This window comes from Trichosurus vulpecula, chromosome 3, assembly GCF_011100635.1.
Source record: "Trichosurus vulpecula isolate mTriVul1 chromosome 3, mTriVul1.pri, whole genome shotgun sequence".
Classification (NCBI taxonomy): domain Eukaryota; kingdom Metazoa; phylum Chordata; class Mammalia; order Diprotodontia; family Phalangeridae; genus Trichosurus; species Trichosurus vulpecula.
This window is the reverse complement of record NC_050575.1, coordinates 381,076,445-381,091,887: the sequence shown is the minus strand read 5'-3', so window position 1 is coordinate 381,091,887 and position 15,443 is coordinate 381,076,445. Positions and strand designations below refer to the sequence as shown.

At 42.9% G+C, this 15,443-nt stretch overlaps 1 protein-coding gene across 1 annotated transcript in view; it reads right to left on the bottom strand.

The window, feature by feature from the left end:
- Positions 1 to 2,322: 2,322 nt before the first annotated feature.
- Positions 2,323 to 15,443, bottom strand: part of PLA2G15 (phospholipase A2 group XV) — a 39,741-nt gene continuing 26,620 nt past the window's right edge. The window contains exons 3-6 of the mRNA XM_036750059.1: positions 11,793 to 11,911; positions 9,062 to 9,160; positions 8,427 to 8,651; positions 2,323 to 6,081 (exon numbers count right to left, since the gene is read on the bottom strand). Of these exons, the coding sequence (XP_036605954.1) occupies positions 5,570 to 6,081; positions 8,427 to 8,651; positions 9,062 to 9,160; positions 11,793 to 11,911 (955 nt within the window). The 3' untranslated portion in view covers positions 2,323 to 5,569. The remainder of the gene's footprint in view (positions 6,082 to 8,426; positions 8,652 to 9,061; positions 9,161 to 11,792; positions 11,912 to 15,443) is intronic.

Sequence of the window (15,443 nt, the reverse complement as noted above, 5' to 3'; positions counted from 1 at the left end):
ATGCCCCATTTTCAAGGAAGCCATGCTTTAGCTCTAATTACTCCTTCCTTTTCTAATAGCTGTGGTTTATATAGAACTTTTAAGTGGTTTGCAAAACACTTTATCTTATCTTATCCTCACAACAACCCTTGGAGTTAAGTACTATTATTATCCCCATTTTGCCAATGAGGAAATAGAGGCTGAGAAGTTGTAACTTGCCTTGAGTCACAAAGGAGGTTGGTTTTGAATTCTGGTCTTTGCAACTCCAGGCCCAGATCTCTATCCACTGCACCACCTCCTTCTCTCTAGGTATTTGTCAACCATCTCTTAATGATCTGTTCTAGAATTTTCCTGGGAAAACCAAGCTTACTGATCTATAGCTTTCAGGCGCCATTCTCTTTCCTTTTTATGAAAATTGGGCTAGTATTTGTCCTTTCCTAATCTTGTTTTCCATGATCTTTCAAATATCACTGAAGGTGGCTCAGTAGCAACACATGCCAATACTTTTAGGACCCAAGGATGTATGTAGTTGATCTGTTCCACCCTGACTTGAATTCATGAAGTGCAGTTAGGACCTCTTATCACATGACCAAACTAAGTCATTTTTTGTGGTCATTTATAGCGACCTTTGCAAACAAAATGAGAATTAAGCAGGTCTGCCTTTTCTCTCTGTCAGTTCCTTGGACTTCAAGCAAAGGTCCTATACTTCCATAGTTTTTCTCCATATATGACTTATAAAAAATGTTTTGTTGTGCTTAGCTTCTCTTAACGGCAGCCCATTCTGAGCCTCAATATTCCTCACACCGTACTGGCAGGACTATAGGACTCTTATATTTATCTCACTATCTCATTATACAGGGTGTTCCTAAAGTCTGGACACATAGGCAAAAATGCATATTTTCAAGAAATGAAATGAATGAAATTTTCAATATTTTATTTAATTGGAATATTAACAAATAACACCTTCAGTATGATTTTCATCATTTGTGATGCAAAGGTTGATGTTCTTTGCAAGATTCATGTGAACTCGATGCAATAACTCCATATTGCCATCAATTTTCCTGTGTCCAGACTTTAGGGACACCCTGTTTTTATCTCATTATTCTGTACAGAGTATATAGAAGCTTATAAAGTACCATTATCAATCTTTAAGGAATTTAATGAGGTAAGCTATTTGGGCAAATGACTATGATAGAAGCAGAGTGTAGTAACAATAAAGAAGAGAACCAGGCCCATATGGACAGATTTTAGGGAGAACTCAGTCTTTACCCAGGGCCTAGAGTGTCTTGCTTCCTGGAAGTGGTACCTGAGTTGGACCTAAGAGAGAGTACATATCATTCATTCCAGCGCTCACCATGTCACCCCTGGTCTCAACAAACTCCAGGGACTCCCTATCACTTTCAGGATCAAAGAGAAAATCCTTAAAAGTCCTTCATCGTGGGGCCTCCTCCCCCATCCTCCACCTTTCCAGTTTTCTTAAAGCTTACACCCTCCCACATCCACCCAGCGACACCGGCCTTCCTTATTTCTGTTCCTTGAACAAAATACTCTCCAAACTCCAGGCATTCGAGGGCTGTGTCCCCAAGCCTGGAATGCTCTCCCCCCTCATCTTCACCTCCTGGTTCCCCTGGTTTATGTTTTGTGTCACCTAAAAGCCCATCTATAGGAAGCCTTCCAGTCCCTTAAATTCTAGTGCCTTTCCTCTTATTTGCTCTTTATCCTGTACATGACTTGTTTGTACGTTGTCTCTCTCTCACAGGTGGACTGTGAGCAAGGGACTTTCTTAGCGCAGTGCCTAATGTGCGCTGACTGACTGGTATGGCACAGTGTGAACAAAGGTACAGAGAGCAAGCAATGAGGGAAATGTGTTTTGCTTGGCTCTGCATATCTGTCACTAGGGTTGTTTCTTTGTATTGCATCACAACGGAGTGATAATGGAAAGGAAACAAAGCCTGCCAGCAACATACTCCAAGTTTAGGGGCTTTGTTTTCAGCTGGACCTTAACTATTCACCACCATCAACCAGACAGGGTTTGTCAACAGTGTCCTCTCTGCTGAAGCCTATCTAGACTGCATCCTGTCCAATCAGGACCAGGCTCTTTTCTTTCAAACTAACAATGAACTCATCTGATTAAGCTGTAATGATAATGTGCTAATAGAAAGACTATTAGCAGAACAAGTCAGGTCCCCTCTGCCCCTCCCTTGGCACCCCTGTGGTTAACATGGGACGCATACTTCGACGGGGAGACGATGGAGTGTGACCGTGATCACCCCCTTGTACAATTCCTAGTACTGGGCCTGCGTGTCACCAGTGAACAAGACAGATTTGAATTTGACTAAGAGATGCCTTGCATCATCAGATTTACTTTTATTACTATACATTTAAGTGTCTCAAAGTACACATGTGCAAAATTTCCCAGTGAAGTCAGTCATTCAGACCAAAAGATGTATGCACATAAGCACACACGCATACACACATACATTTTATATATATAGCTTATGATATACAATAAAATCCAATAGATTTCATATAAAATACTGTTAAAATATAGAGCAGCAAAGTCCTGGCAAAACGTTCCCTGATTTTTTTTGGAGCAGACCCTGGATCCACTCCAGGGCATCCTCTGGGTCCTTGGTGGCCCTGGCCCCACTCCAACCAGGGGCCATCACTGACTGCAGTATCTGAGGTCACAGCCAATGGCAGGCACTGTTTGCTACAGGGTTTCTTCCCAGCACTTGTATTATTAGCCTTCTCAGGATTAGAGCTGGACATTTCCTCTTCAATCTTATTGTCGGAGAATACATTTGGTCCTCAAAAACAGTTTTGTAGGGTTGAGTATTTTTTGTTTTTTAAGAAAGTTGCATTTTTTTTCCTTGGTGGAGAAAAACAACCAACAAAAATATAAACCTAAGCTGTTTGTGATGGAGTGGACAACTTTTTTACTTCAACTCAAGCTCAGTGGTCATGAAATGTCAAGACATCCCTGTCCTCTTTTTGAAAATGTTGCAACATTTACTTCAAAAACATGATCTGCATTGTGATTCTAGATTATAGCTTGTAGAAAAACAACTCTGACTTGTCCAAATTATCAGAGATTTGAAAAATCCCCTGCACTACCCACACAGGGCTGACAAAGGGTGGCACTCCGGGTCTCTGTGGATGGCACACTGAGTGATCTCTCGTTGGTGCCCTGGAGACCCAAGTTCTCCTCCTGTCACGTGGGAAACGCTCAGGCTGTTGGTAATGGCCCTTGTCAGTTACCAACCAATCCATGGGTCTTCAGGTCCTTCCTTTAGGACCTTTAGGTCCTTCCTATAGGTCCCATGAAATCAGGTAGCACCTAGAGGTCAGACCGGGTTAGGAGGGGCTGAAATCATCTGCTCCTGGTAGGTCAATCCAAATACCTGGAACAGGTTCTAGGTTAAGAATGCTGGCAATCTGAAGAAGGTGGTGAGGCCACAGGTTAGACTGAAGTGGAAGTTAGAGGAGATGCACACTAGGGAAGGGAGTGAGCCACGATGCATTTTTTCAAAAGCTAGAGTTTTAGGTTCCTGGATTTCTTCCCTTGGAGCACAAATAGGGCTGTAAGTAGAAACCTTGACCCTACTTCATCTGTCAGCTCCCTCCTGGGCTAAATCATATTACATCAATCTGGGGACTGAAAATTACATACACAAATGTGCACATAAAGCACAGGAGAGGTTATGTCCATCATAAAACCAAAGCTGCCCCTGCCTTTTCTTCCACAAGATCCAGCTTTAAGGAAATTAACGGATAGTGGAAAATCCTGATGCTGTTTGTAAGCTGAACTGGGAATTGCCTTTTTAGGAAGTAAACATGAGTCTTAGATCACTGAGAAAGGGTGTTTTCTGGGCCCACCTGGCCCTCAAACCCTTAACTAAACCTGATAACGAGAGTAGTTTTCTGTCTTGATCCTGTCCCTAGGATCCAGAAACAGCCTGGAGACTGAGATCCCAATAGGATTTCTCATAGCACAGGCTAAACAATGATTAAATTATACAAACACAGCGGTGGTCTTATGGGAGGTTGGGGGGGGAGGGGGCAGAGAATCACCAGTTCCTATGGCAATACAAGCAGCACGGTCACTTGGCTCCAAAGCCTCCTTAGGACAGTCATGGGAGGAAGAGCTAAAGAAATTTGACCGTGAGGGTAAGGTACATACAGTTTGCATAAGACTCATAGATTGAGGAGGATTCAGTACAGGTACCACTACAGCCCAGAAATGCAAGGATCTGAAACCTCACCTGGGAACTAGAATCCTCTCTTCCCGCCATGTTGGAAGGACCAAACCAGTGTCCTGCCTGTCTGTCCCCTGCCCAGACTCAGAGAAATGTACATGGATAATTAACTACTTTGGTATGAACATAAAACTCTTTCCCTAGATCCCCAATCTATAACAATAGCACCAGGGGATGGGATGCTTCCCAGAGAAGTTTTAAAAAACCACACTGTGTGAAGTTGAGGGAGGGCTACAGTCCTCTCTTCCATTGTGCTGAGAAAATACAGAGTCTGGCAGTAACACACAGTTAATACAGCCTTTAAAAATAGAAAGGCGAGGGGGAACCCAAACCAAAGTCTAGGGTGCACAGAATGATGCCATAGCAGCAGGCAGATCCTCCACTTACAACATGAGGAAAGGGCAGAATGAAGGGCAGAGGGCATGTGCAACTGCTGGGCCAAAAGCAAAGATGGAAGTCACGTGCACAGGGGACTAGAAGAACAGATCATATGCATATGGTTGCTTTATCCAATCCAAAGTTTGGGGAGTGGAGGGGTAAGGAGATAAGGAAGTGTGGCAGGAAAGGAAGGAAGGCTCTGAAGAAGTAGGCATTGTTATAGCTAAAGTAAAGAAGCCAGCCTTGAATGGCCACTCGGGTTGTGTTGTGTAAGAGTCAGGGCGTCCCATGCCTTAAGGGCCCCTGGCCAAAAGCTGGAGATTGGTTTTGGCAGTATGGCTGTCCCCTCCCTCCCTCTTACTCCTGAAAGAGAGGCCTGAAGCCTGAAGTTGTGACAGCACCAGCAGCACAATGATGATTGGACTGGATTCCTCTCCTCTTTTGAAGTAGTGTCAGCTGGACTATGTCAAACTCAGGGTACGCCCAAAACAAGATCTTCTTTACATTTCTGAGAATTTAAAATAAAAATAGAACCCAAAAAAGACAAGTTGGAAAAGATGTGTGTGAAACCTTTCTAGTGATCTCTGAGACCAATCTCTTCGCCTCCACTCAACAAACATCTCTGCCAATAATCAGACTTGTTACCTTTGGAGAAATCAACAAGCTTACTGTGTGGATTTGACCCAAAAGGTGACCAAATGGGATGGTAAGGCCAGGAAGGAGAATGTATCTAATCGCTGACACAGAGCTGAGACCTCATTCACATCTGGCAAAACGAACCATGGCCTGTAGAGGGAGGCCCAGTTCAAAACTTTGATTTAAAAAATAAAAATTAAGAAAAAACCAAGCCAAACAAAACACCTTCAAGATAGTGAAGCAGCATTTTCCCCCTCATCGGGTTGGAAGGGAAGGCATCCGGGGTGATGGAGTGTGGAGGCTGTTGGGACACAGCATCACAAACCAAAGAGAACATTTTTCAAGTAGGAAAGAGCCGTCTCATTAGAGAGCATCTGAATGTGCTCATTCCCCTTCAGCTCCAGCAGGGTCACCTCATACTTCTGCTGGTTCACCCACTTCTGGCAGTGCAGAGAGCTCTCCACGTTCACCGTGCCATCACCTTCACCATAGAAGATCTTGGGGTCTCGATCAGGAAAACTTTCATAATAGAAAGAGTCAGGGGTCTGGATACCAGTACCATATAGGCAATGGAGCCGGACGCCAGGCGGTGTCATCTGATAGACCAAGGGCTCTGTGTCTTGTCTCATGAACCAGCCATCCTCAAAGCCAATATCCTTATAGAACTTCTCATAGTCCCGCAGGGTGTAGTTGGCTTTGGGTGTTCTCACAAAGACCTTGTCTGAGGACCAAGTATAATTATAGGGAAGCAGCCAATTGGTTGAGACAGCAGATCTCTGTTGCTCTCTGATTTTCAGAGGACTGATGACCGGAATTCTGTTGTTGTCTCCTGTAGTAGGGTAAAGGCTTTGGTTATTCATTATGTCTTGCCACCTGACTCCTCTCCCTGCCTACTAAGCAACTCTTAGCTCAGGGGGTGAGTAAACACCTACTGACCCATCCAGATCAACCAAGTGGGAATCAAGAGTATGGGTCTATCTAAGGTCAAATTTGCACTAAAGGAGTCCCTTCTCCTTGCAGAAAAGAGTCATGGCAGGTTTGCTTCCCACTAGCCATTATCTTTGGCCTTTGACCACTCTGGTTTAGCCACCCCTACAAGATAACCCACGACAAAATTTCTCACTGCAGTGCTTCTTTAGGCACAGGGCAGGATGCCAGAGGGTTAGACTGAGATCCAAAGTGGATCGAACTCAAGAAAGAAATAACTGAAGACTTTCTCCATCCACAATCCATAAAGAAATAGTGGCAGGCATGACACATAAAGCCACCAGGTGTCACTGCTGACTCACAAGGCAGAGGCCAAGGGGATTCCCAAGTTCATGTTCATAACTTCCAGAGCTGAAAGAGACCTCAGGTCTTCTACTTCTACTTATTTTTAATGATAAGGAATATAATGCATAGGATGGTGAATTGACTTGCCAAAAGACACACACCTGGGATTCCCATTTACCTCTGAGAATCAAACTCCCAACAACCAGTTCATTACACTACTCTGGCCCTATTACTCACAATAGCCCAATACCATAAGGGTTGCCTAACAGAGCCCAAGCTCAGGCAAACAGCAAAGAACACCCTTCCTAAACAAATGCCCGGGAGGAGGAAAGGAGAAGCATAGAACTGTCACACACAAGGGCCTACAGAGCCCTGAGGGTGTACCTTCTGTAACCCCTTCATTTTAAAGATGAAGGCACTGAGGCAAGTTGACAGCTATGACAACTACGCCCGGAAGGTCTCCAGGGAGATGTGCCACTTGCCAGCTATATAAATTTAAGCAAATTATTTCTTTGACCCAGGTCATCATTTCTCTCAAAGTGAAGTAAGAGGGGGTTAGACAGGAGGGTCGATCTCAAAGGGACCTTCCGTACATTCTTTAACCCTGAAGATGAGCCCTGGGGTCTCTGGAGCAATAACAGCAAACGAAAATCACTAACTGGAGATGTGACTTTCTGTTCAGTGGAGACAAACAGTAAGAGTGATATGGATATGGTGCTTTCAAGTTTGTCGAGCACTTTACAGGCATTGTAGAATCAGCTGCTTAGAGTGGGAAGGGCCCTTATGGGCTCCGAAGTCCGACAGGAGGAACTGACACACACTCAGCTACCACGGGTCTGAAGCAGGATTGGAATCCAGGTCTTCCTGAACTCCCTCTCCCCTGCCAAGCATTATCTAACAGGAGCCTAGTGGCAACCGTGGGAGGTAACGCTGCTATTATCTCCCTGTTATAGATGAGGAAATGAAAGCTTAGATGGAATAAGCCACCCGACTATAATCCTGAGCTACTGCCAGGCCTGGGACTGAACCCAAGCTTTCCACCATGCTGCCTCCCTCCAAATGATCGGCAGCTTCAGTGAACTGTCTTGGCTTGGGACATGGTGTTATCAAGACAAATGCTATCCTAGATGGCAATAAGAAATATCCAAGTGATCAGGAAGAGTCTCTGTCCTGATCAAGTGACACCTGAACACTGCTCAGGCTAGCAGACAATCACACTCCACTTGGAAATGCTGAAGGAAGCCTTCTTTCCCTTTCTTTCTCCCTCCTTCTTTCCCTCTCTTTCTTCCTTTCCTTTTTTCTTCCTTCTCTCCCTCCTTTCCTCGCCCTCCTTACTTCCCTCTTTCTTCCTTTCCTCCCTTTCTTCTTTCTCTCCCTCTCTCTCCCCCACCTTGCCTCCCTCTCTTCATTCTCTTTCTCTCCCCCTCCTTCCCTCCCTTTCTTCTTCTCTCCCTCTCCCTCTCCCTCCTTCCCCCCTCTCATCATAAACAACATGGCAGGCAGTTTCTAGTTGAATCAGTTACCCTAACACAAGGAAGGAAAGACAAAAGAGCTGAAGAGGCCACAGACAACAACTGTGAATGGCTGACCCGCCGGGCACATGCCACCCTCACAGCCACTGCTGCAGGATCTCTGGGAGATCCTCCCTTCAGAAAGACAATCAGGAAGCAGACGTTAAAGAAAACAGAAAGCTGAAACCTTGCCCAGCCAAGTATGCTGATGGGCTCCCAGGGATAATCACTATACGCACTGTCTAGAAGAGATGGCAATAAGGCCCTAACACTTTGATTCTATCAATGAGGAATGATAGACAAAGCCTTGATTCTACTCATGACCTTGCCCTTTCACAGCAGGACCCCAACCCCTGTCCCTACACTCTACCTTCTCCCAGTAGCAACCTACCTGAAGCTAGCACTCGAAGGGTCTTAGCCACTCCTCCCCAGGGAGCGCCCAGAGCCACAAAGGAATGGATGTACTTGTCTTTCCAGTCCTGTGACTGCTGGTTGAGGAAGTAAAGTGTATACATGTTGCCCATGCTATGGGCGACGAGGACAACGGGGCCTCCGTACTTCTCATACATCATCTCAATCATCTGGCGGAGGGCATGGAAATAGTATCCATTTTCATCTAAGAGAGAAAGTGAGGCAGGTGCAGATTAGAGAAAGTGGAAAAATATCCACAAGAAGGTTTAAGATGAAAACTTGGGACATCCATTGGGCTAGCTATAAGAACTGGAGGTGTAAGGGCCTGAACAAAATTAGGAGATGCCAGGTAGGACATTCTATTTCTATTCTAATCTTTTTTTTTTTGGACAAGACAGAAATGGGGTGAAAGACACATTTATTAAGGGGACAATTTTTAGCTTTCCCTGCGAGGGCCTTCATCCCTCTAACAGAACATAAACTGGCTTGCAACAGAATGACTCATGTTCAGGTAATTGTAAAGGCTTTCTCCTTAGGGACTCAGAGGAAGGGGACACACTCCTTGTCACACACAAAGCCTGGGCAAATGGCATCCATTCAGTCAACAGCACTTACTTGGGGCTCTTCGCCAGTCATAGGGAGCTGCTTGGACATCTTCACCTCTTCTGTAACCCCAGCCTACCAGGCTCTCTACCAGAGTGAAGAAATAAGCTCCTGCGAAGGACAGACACAGCACCAAAATGATCAGTGAGTGGCTCCCGGGACCACCTTGATTCTGCAACATGACTCACTGTCACAGCTCGTCTGGAAACCTGATCTGATGCCAGAGAACGTGAGAATGCCGACTATTCTCATTTGATAGGACAGCTATTATCCTGCAAGGGGAAGTAGGAAACACAGCACTTTGTGGACATTAAAAAGTGTAAGAATCTTCAGTTTCCTCATCTACAGAATGAAAAGGATGGACTAGACTAGACAGATAATCCCAGAGGCACCTTCCAAATCTATCTTCATGATTCTGCAAGCCTACGAATCCTTACAAAGCTGGCATGAGCGCATTAGTGTGTGGCCCACCACAATCTCTTCTTATTCCACAAAGCGTGCTGCCATGTTCTACAAAAGACACCCAATAATTAGAATTAACCACAGAAAATCCCCAAAATAAAAAGGAAATCAAGTTAGAAATCACTTTAGAGGATTGAGTCAAAGATTATTCTGATCCAAAATTCACCTAATCATCACCACACACTGCCTTATCACCCAATTCCAAGGCCAGTGGGGGAGGTAGGGCAGCTCAATGGAAAGAGCCCCAGGACTAAGGAGTCAGGGAGCCTTGGCTTTATGCAAAAGACTTAAAGCTTAAAGGGAACCTAACTATGTCACAGCAAAGATGAAATGATTTGCCCAAGACCATACAGGCAGTGGGGAGAGGCAGGAGATAAGAAGAATCCAGATTCTCTGACTCTAAATTCAGTCCTCTTGTCGCCTCACCATTCCGATTCTACTAATTAGCTGTGACCCACAACCAATCCAAGCCTCAGATGTTGGCCTAGATGACTGGATAAGGTATCGCTTAGCTTCATCACTCAGCGTACCCTTCTCACACTCTGATGATTTTCCAAGTTTCAAAATAAAGTTTTGTTTTGAGATGTCACCACATGGAGTGGTCAATACTTAAGAATTACTTTGAAGAAAAAAAAACTAAAAGCTGCCTTATGACTGAAAAAAAAATCTCTCCTTTTCACAACAACATATCATCAGCTCTGTGAATCTGGTGTGTGGAAATCACATGATACCAGCAAAGCATCAATTGACCTTTATTCCAGAGGCAAGGCCTCACAGTACTTCTCAAAAAACTACAGCATCTGCTAAGAAACAGGCAGCTCATAGATTTGGAGCAAGGAAGGCCCTTTGGGGTCAGCTTGTCCAACCTCTTCATTTTACAGATGAGGAGACTTTAAAAGGTAAAGGAATTGGCCCAAGGTCCCTCACGTGGTGTGCCAGGTCACTGACTCCAGGTCCAGCGGTCTTTCCGCATCAATCAATAGCTCCCAGGTATCTGGAGCCTTCCTAGGACACAACTGGTAACAGCCCTCGATTTGGAGTTAGAGGCATATGCCTGAATCTTGCTTCTGCTACTGATTTCCCTTCTCTGAATCTCCATTTTCTTCTTCATTTAAAAAAAAAAAAAAGAGAGAAGGTGGTACAGGAGTAGAGAAGAGATAGAAGAAATGATCTGTAAGATGACAAGATTTAGTCCTGGGATCTTTTATCTAGTTCTAACCCCTTATTTTAAAGATAAGGAACCTGTCAAAGGCCAGCCCACTGACAGGCATTTAATAAGTATCTCCTTTGTGTCACACAGGTATTAAGTGTTGGGGATACAAAGAAAGGCAAAAACACGGTGAGCCACCAGGCTGGCATTCAAACCCCAAGCCTGGGATTCCCAACCTAGTGCTCCTGACCCTCTGTCCCTCTGCCTCCTGCAAACTCAAAGGGCAGGAATTCCATCCTTCTACTCCCTGCCAGGAGGAAAAATTGGTTTTATCTTCCTCATTCCTTGAGGTTTGGTACCTCCTTTTCCATATCTTCCCAGACTACTTTGAGCCATACCAATCCCTTCCTAGCTCCAAACTTGACAGTACTTAGGACCTATATCTTAGTAATCCTCACCTATCATCCAAGTAACACCTGTGTTAGCATCCAATCTTTGCATGTGTTTACGACTGGCTTCCCTAAAGACTAAACTCCTTCAGGGATAAGACCACATGTCCCCTGCAGAAATAAAACAATGCCTTATACTGTCAGGCTTGTTAATTACGTGACAACCCAAACCTCAAAACCACAACTCAGGTTTATAGGTCTCTCTGAGTTTCCCCACAGTTACCTTGTTTTGGTAAGCAGTACAATTTATTATTATTATCATCATCACCATTGTACATACAGGGAAAGTGAGCCTCTGAGAAGACATATTCACAACTCTGACTTGAGATTTATTCAGGTACACAGCAGCAAGGTGTAAAGGGAAACGCTTTGCCATGGCATCAGAAGACCCGAGTTCAAATCTAAACTTTTGTCACTCAGCAACTGTGACCTTGGGCAAATCAGCCTCAGCTTCTTAATCTGGAAACCAGAGAGGATAACAGCTGGCCTCCTTACCTTGGGGAAACTGTAAGGACCAAATGAGAATGAATGAAGAAGTGCTTTGTAAACTATAGAAACATGGATTTCAATCCCACCAAATCTTGTCCTTACAAGAAAAAAAAAACAAAAGACACAAACGGTTTCTATTCAGATGCTGAGGAAAATCAGGAGGGAGGTACCAGGGGGACAGGATACTACCTACCAAAAGAAACTTTGCTAGGATCGAGGTATTCCACAGAAAAGGTGTCTCCAAAGCCAGGAACCTTCACATCCACCCCATCTGGGGACTGAGTGGTCCTGGTGGTTCTATTGTATATCAACCTGTTGGAAAAGTTAAAACAACAGATAAATATTGAACTATGTGAAAGTGTCCAACAGTACAGCAACAAGCAGGGAACATAATGGGGAGGCTTCGAAGCAAAAGGCACCTAATGTTCATTCCCTCATCCTGTTGTGATTGAGATGCTCAACAACACACAGATCAGAACACACATACTAAAACGTGTCACCTCAAGGCTCTGTACTTCAATCCATCAACAAATATCTATTAAATACCACTGGGGATCCCGACAAAACATCCCTACCCTCAAGGAACTTAGGAGAGTAAACGTAAAGTTTACGGAAAGTTTAGGAAAGTAAACCTAAGTAAGTAAAGGTAGGTCCCACAATTACAAATAATGCCTCTGAAGTGATCCTATACATTTGTATCCACACAATTTGAAGTTACAATTATGTAAAATATGGTAATTAGTTCCAGCCCATTGTAAATATTCTGTGGAAATTCAAATAATTCAATCAATTACAAAATTAATTATTCTCACTAATCAGGACCTAGCTGCATGTGTCTGCAAGATTTACACACACACACACACACACACACACACACACACGGAGAAAAATGGGGTGAGGGTGAGGAGAGATGAGGAGAGAGAAAAATGGGGTGAGGGTGGGGGAAGAGATGAGGAAAGGTCTAAACTGAGGGGGTAGCTAAGCCTGAAGGAAAGCAGAGATTCTAACAACAGGTAAGGAAGCATTGTGTCCCAGGTTGAAGAGTGTTAAAGGCAAAGAGATTCAAAATGGGTGTCTCCGTGATATCTTTCTTGATACTTTTTTCTCTAAAAAGTGTCTAATAGGAGAGGATGGTGAACACTATCAAATGTTGCAGAGGTCAAGAAAAAATGAACGTTGAGAAAAGGCCACTGGTTTTGGTAATCAGGAGATCACTGGTAATTCTGGAGAAAGCAGTCTTGGGTTGGGCGATAAGACCAAAAGTTATACTGCAAAGAGCTGAAAAGTGAACGGAGCTAGAGGAAGTGGAGGCTGCTCTTTCTAGTACAGATCAAAAAAAGAGGAAGTAAGAGCACAATTACAAAACACTCTTCACACAAATAAAGACGGATCTAAATAATTACAGAAATATTAATTGCTCATGAGTAGACTGAGCCACAATACTACATAATTGATTTATTTATTTAGGGCCTTGCCAATCACACTACCAAAGAATTACTTTATAGTTAAGGAAAAAAAAATTCACCTGGAGGAACAAAAGGTCAAGAATATCAAGGGAATTAATGAGAAAAAAATGGGAAGAAAGTGGGAATAGCAGCACTTGATCTCAAAAATTAGATCAATCATCAAAACAATTTGGTGCCAGGTAAGAAATAGAGAGGCTGATCAGTAGAGTAGATTATACAGAATATTGTGATATGTAGAATAAACAATATACAGATATAAATGAGCATACTGCTCTAGTATTTGATAAATCCAAAGATATCAGCCACTGAGGAACTTACTTTTGACAAAAACTGCTGAGAAAACTGGAAAGCAGTTTGGTAGAAATTAGGCAGGGATAAATATCTCACACCATATACCAAGACGAGCTCAAAATGAGTATATGATTTAGACATAAAGGGTGATAACCTAAGTAAACTAGTGGAGCATGGAAGAAATTACCTATCAGTTCTATGGATAGATGAAGAGTTCACAACCAAACAAGAGACAGAGAGGTGTTCATGGAAGATAAAACAGGTAATTTTAATTACATAAAGTTGAAAAGTTTTTGCACAAACAAAACCAACGCAGCCAGCTAAAATCAGAAAAAAAGCAGGAAACTGGGAAATACATCTTTGCAGCAAGTTTCTCTGATAAAGATCATATTTCTAAAATACTTAAGGAACTGAGGCAAATTTACAAAAATGAAAGCCATTCCCAAATTGATAAATGCTCAATGGATATTAATAGGCAGTTTTCAGAGGAAGAAATCCAAGTTATCAATAACCATTAAGAAAAAATGCTCTAAACCACTAAATACTAGAGAGATGCAAATTAAATTAAAACAACTATAAAGTACCACCTCAATCCAACAGATTGGGAAGACTTATATGAGCTGATGCAAAGTAAAGTGAGCAGAACCAGAAGAACAATTTACACAGTAAACAAAATAATGCAACAATAAATCAACTGTGGAAGACTTGCCTACTCTGATCAATATAACAATCTACAGCAATTACAAAGGATTCATGGTGAAATATGCTATCTATTGCCAGAGAACTGATCAGGACTTAAGAATGCAAACTGAAGCATCTATTTTCTTTTTCAGAATGCAGCTAATGCAGAAGTTTTGTTTTGTATGACTTTGTAATGGGTTTTTTATTTCTTGCCTTCTCAATGGGTAGAGGAAGGAAAGAAATTGGAATTGAAAATAATTTTTTTTTTAAAGAAGACGCAAAGCTTTTTTTTTTTTAATTTGGCCACAAAAGGGATACAATAGCTAGAGATAATGGTACTTCTTATAGCAATGCTGCCCTTTCTCATATTTGGGAGTCCTCTTTAGGAATGTTCTTCAGGACTTGAATTTTAGTCCTAACATGCTATGGTTTGGGAAATCTTTGTGTTCTCCTTCTAAGGCACTTACAAAGGGTTGAAAGAAAAATGGGGAGAGGCTTGAGCTAATTTGGGTACAGGATGTCGTTTGCTCTAAAGAGTTAACTTTATTCATGAACTATGAAGCTTCTGAGGCAGACACCTGTGTTCTTTGTTTAGCTGTCATGGGTTACAAAGAATCAGTAGCTGAAAGTCTCCCAGAAGCCCCTGCTCTTCCTATTCCCTTGAGCTGTCCTAGCTAATCATTTAAAAAGGGTGAAATATTCACCTGATCCAGAATGCTACACAGAATAATGGATGTCAAGGGGTTCAGATCTGAGTGGAATGCAAGAGGACCTGAGATACTGATCAAGCTATATGCATGTATGTCCAAAAAGCCACAAAGTATCTGAAAGATACCATGTTAAAAAGGCAATGCATTTTCTCCCGTTGATAAAATGGTGAAGTGAGCTGGTGGGTACCCAGGCTAGTTAAATGCAGAACCTCTGGCCCAAAGGGAATGCTGTGTTCTTGCTTCACTTGATCAAAAGTTTGAAGAGAAATTCAGAATGCAAGGGTTTGGATGTGGATTTTCTTGTCACTGAGCATATCCAGGTCAAGCAGGCATTCTCATAGGGCTCATGGCCAAATCAAGCCATATACAAGTTCCCCTTTGCATGCTAAGATAATCAAAAAGGAAACAATTGCTTCTGAGCCAGAAGGAGGTTGCTCAAAAGGAAGCATTACCCCAAAAGAAACTGAAGAAACAAAGACTCATGGCAGGAGAGAAAATGGGACGTGAATATGCCAAGAAAAGTGAAGTTAAAGCAAGGTACTGGATGTAAAACCTGGTTTCAAGTTTCATTTCTGCTTCTTACTATCTTCCTCTGGGAGACAGGACTTAGATTAGAGGACTGGATTCTAAGGCCCCTTCTAATTCTACGAGCCCCCAAATTAATACATGGCCTACATAGAAAAGGTCATATTATAT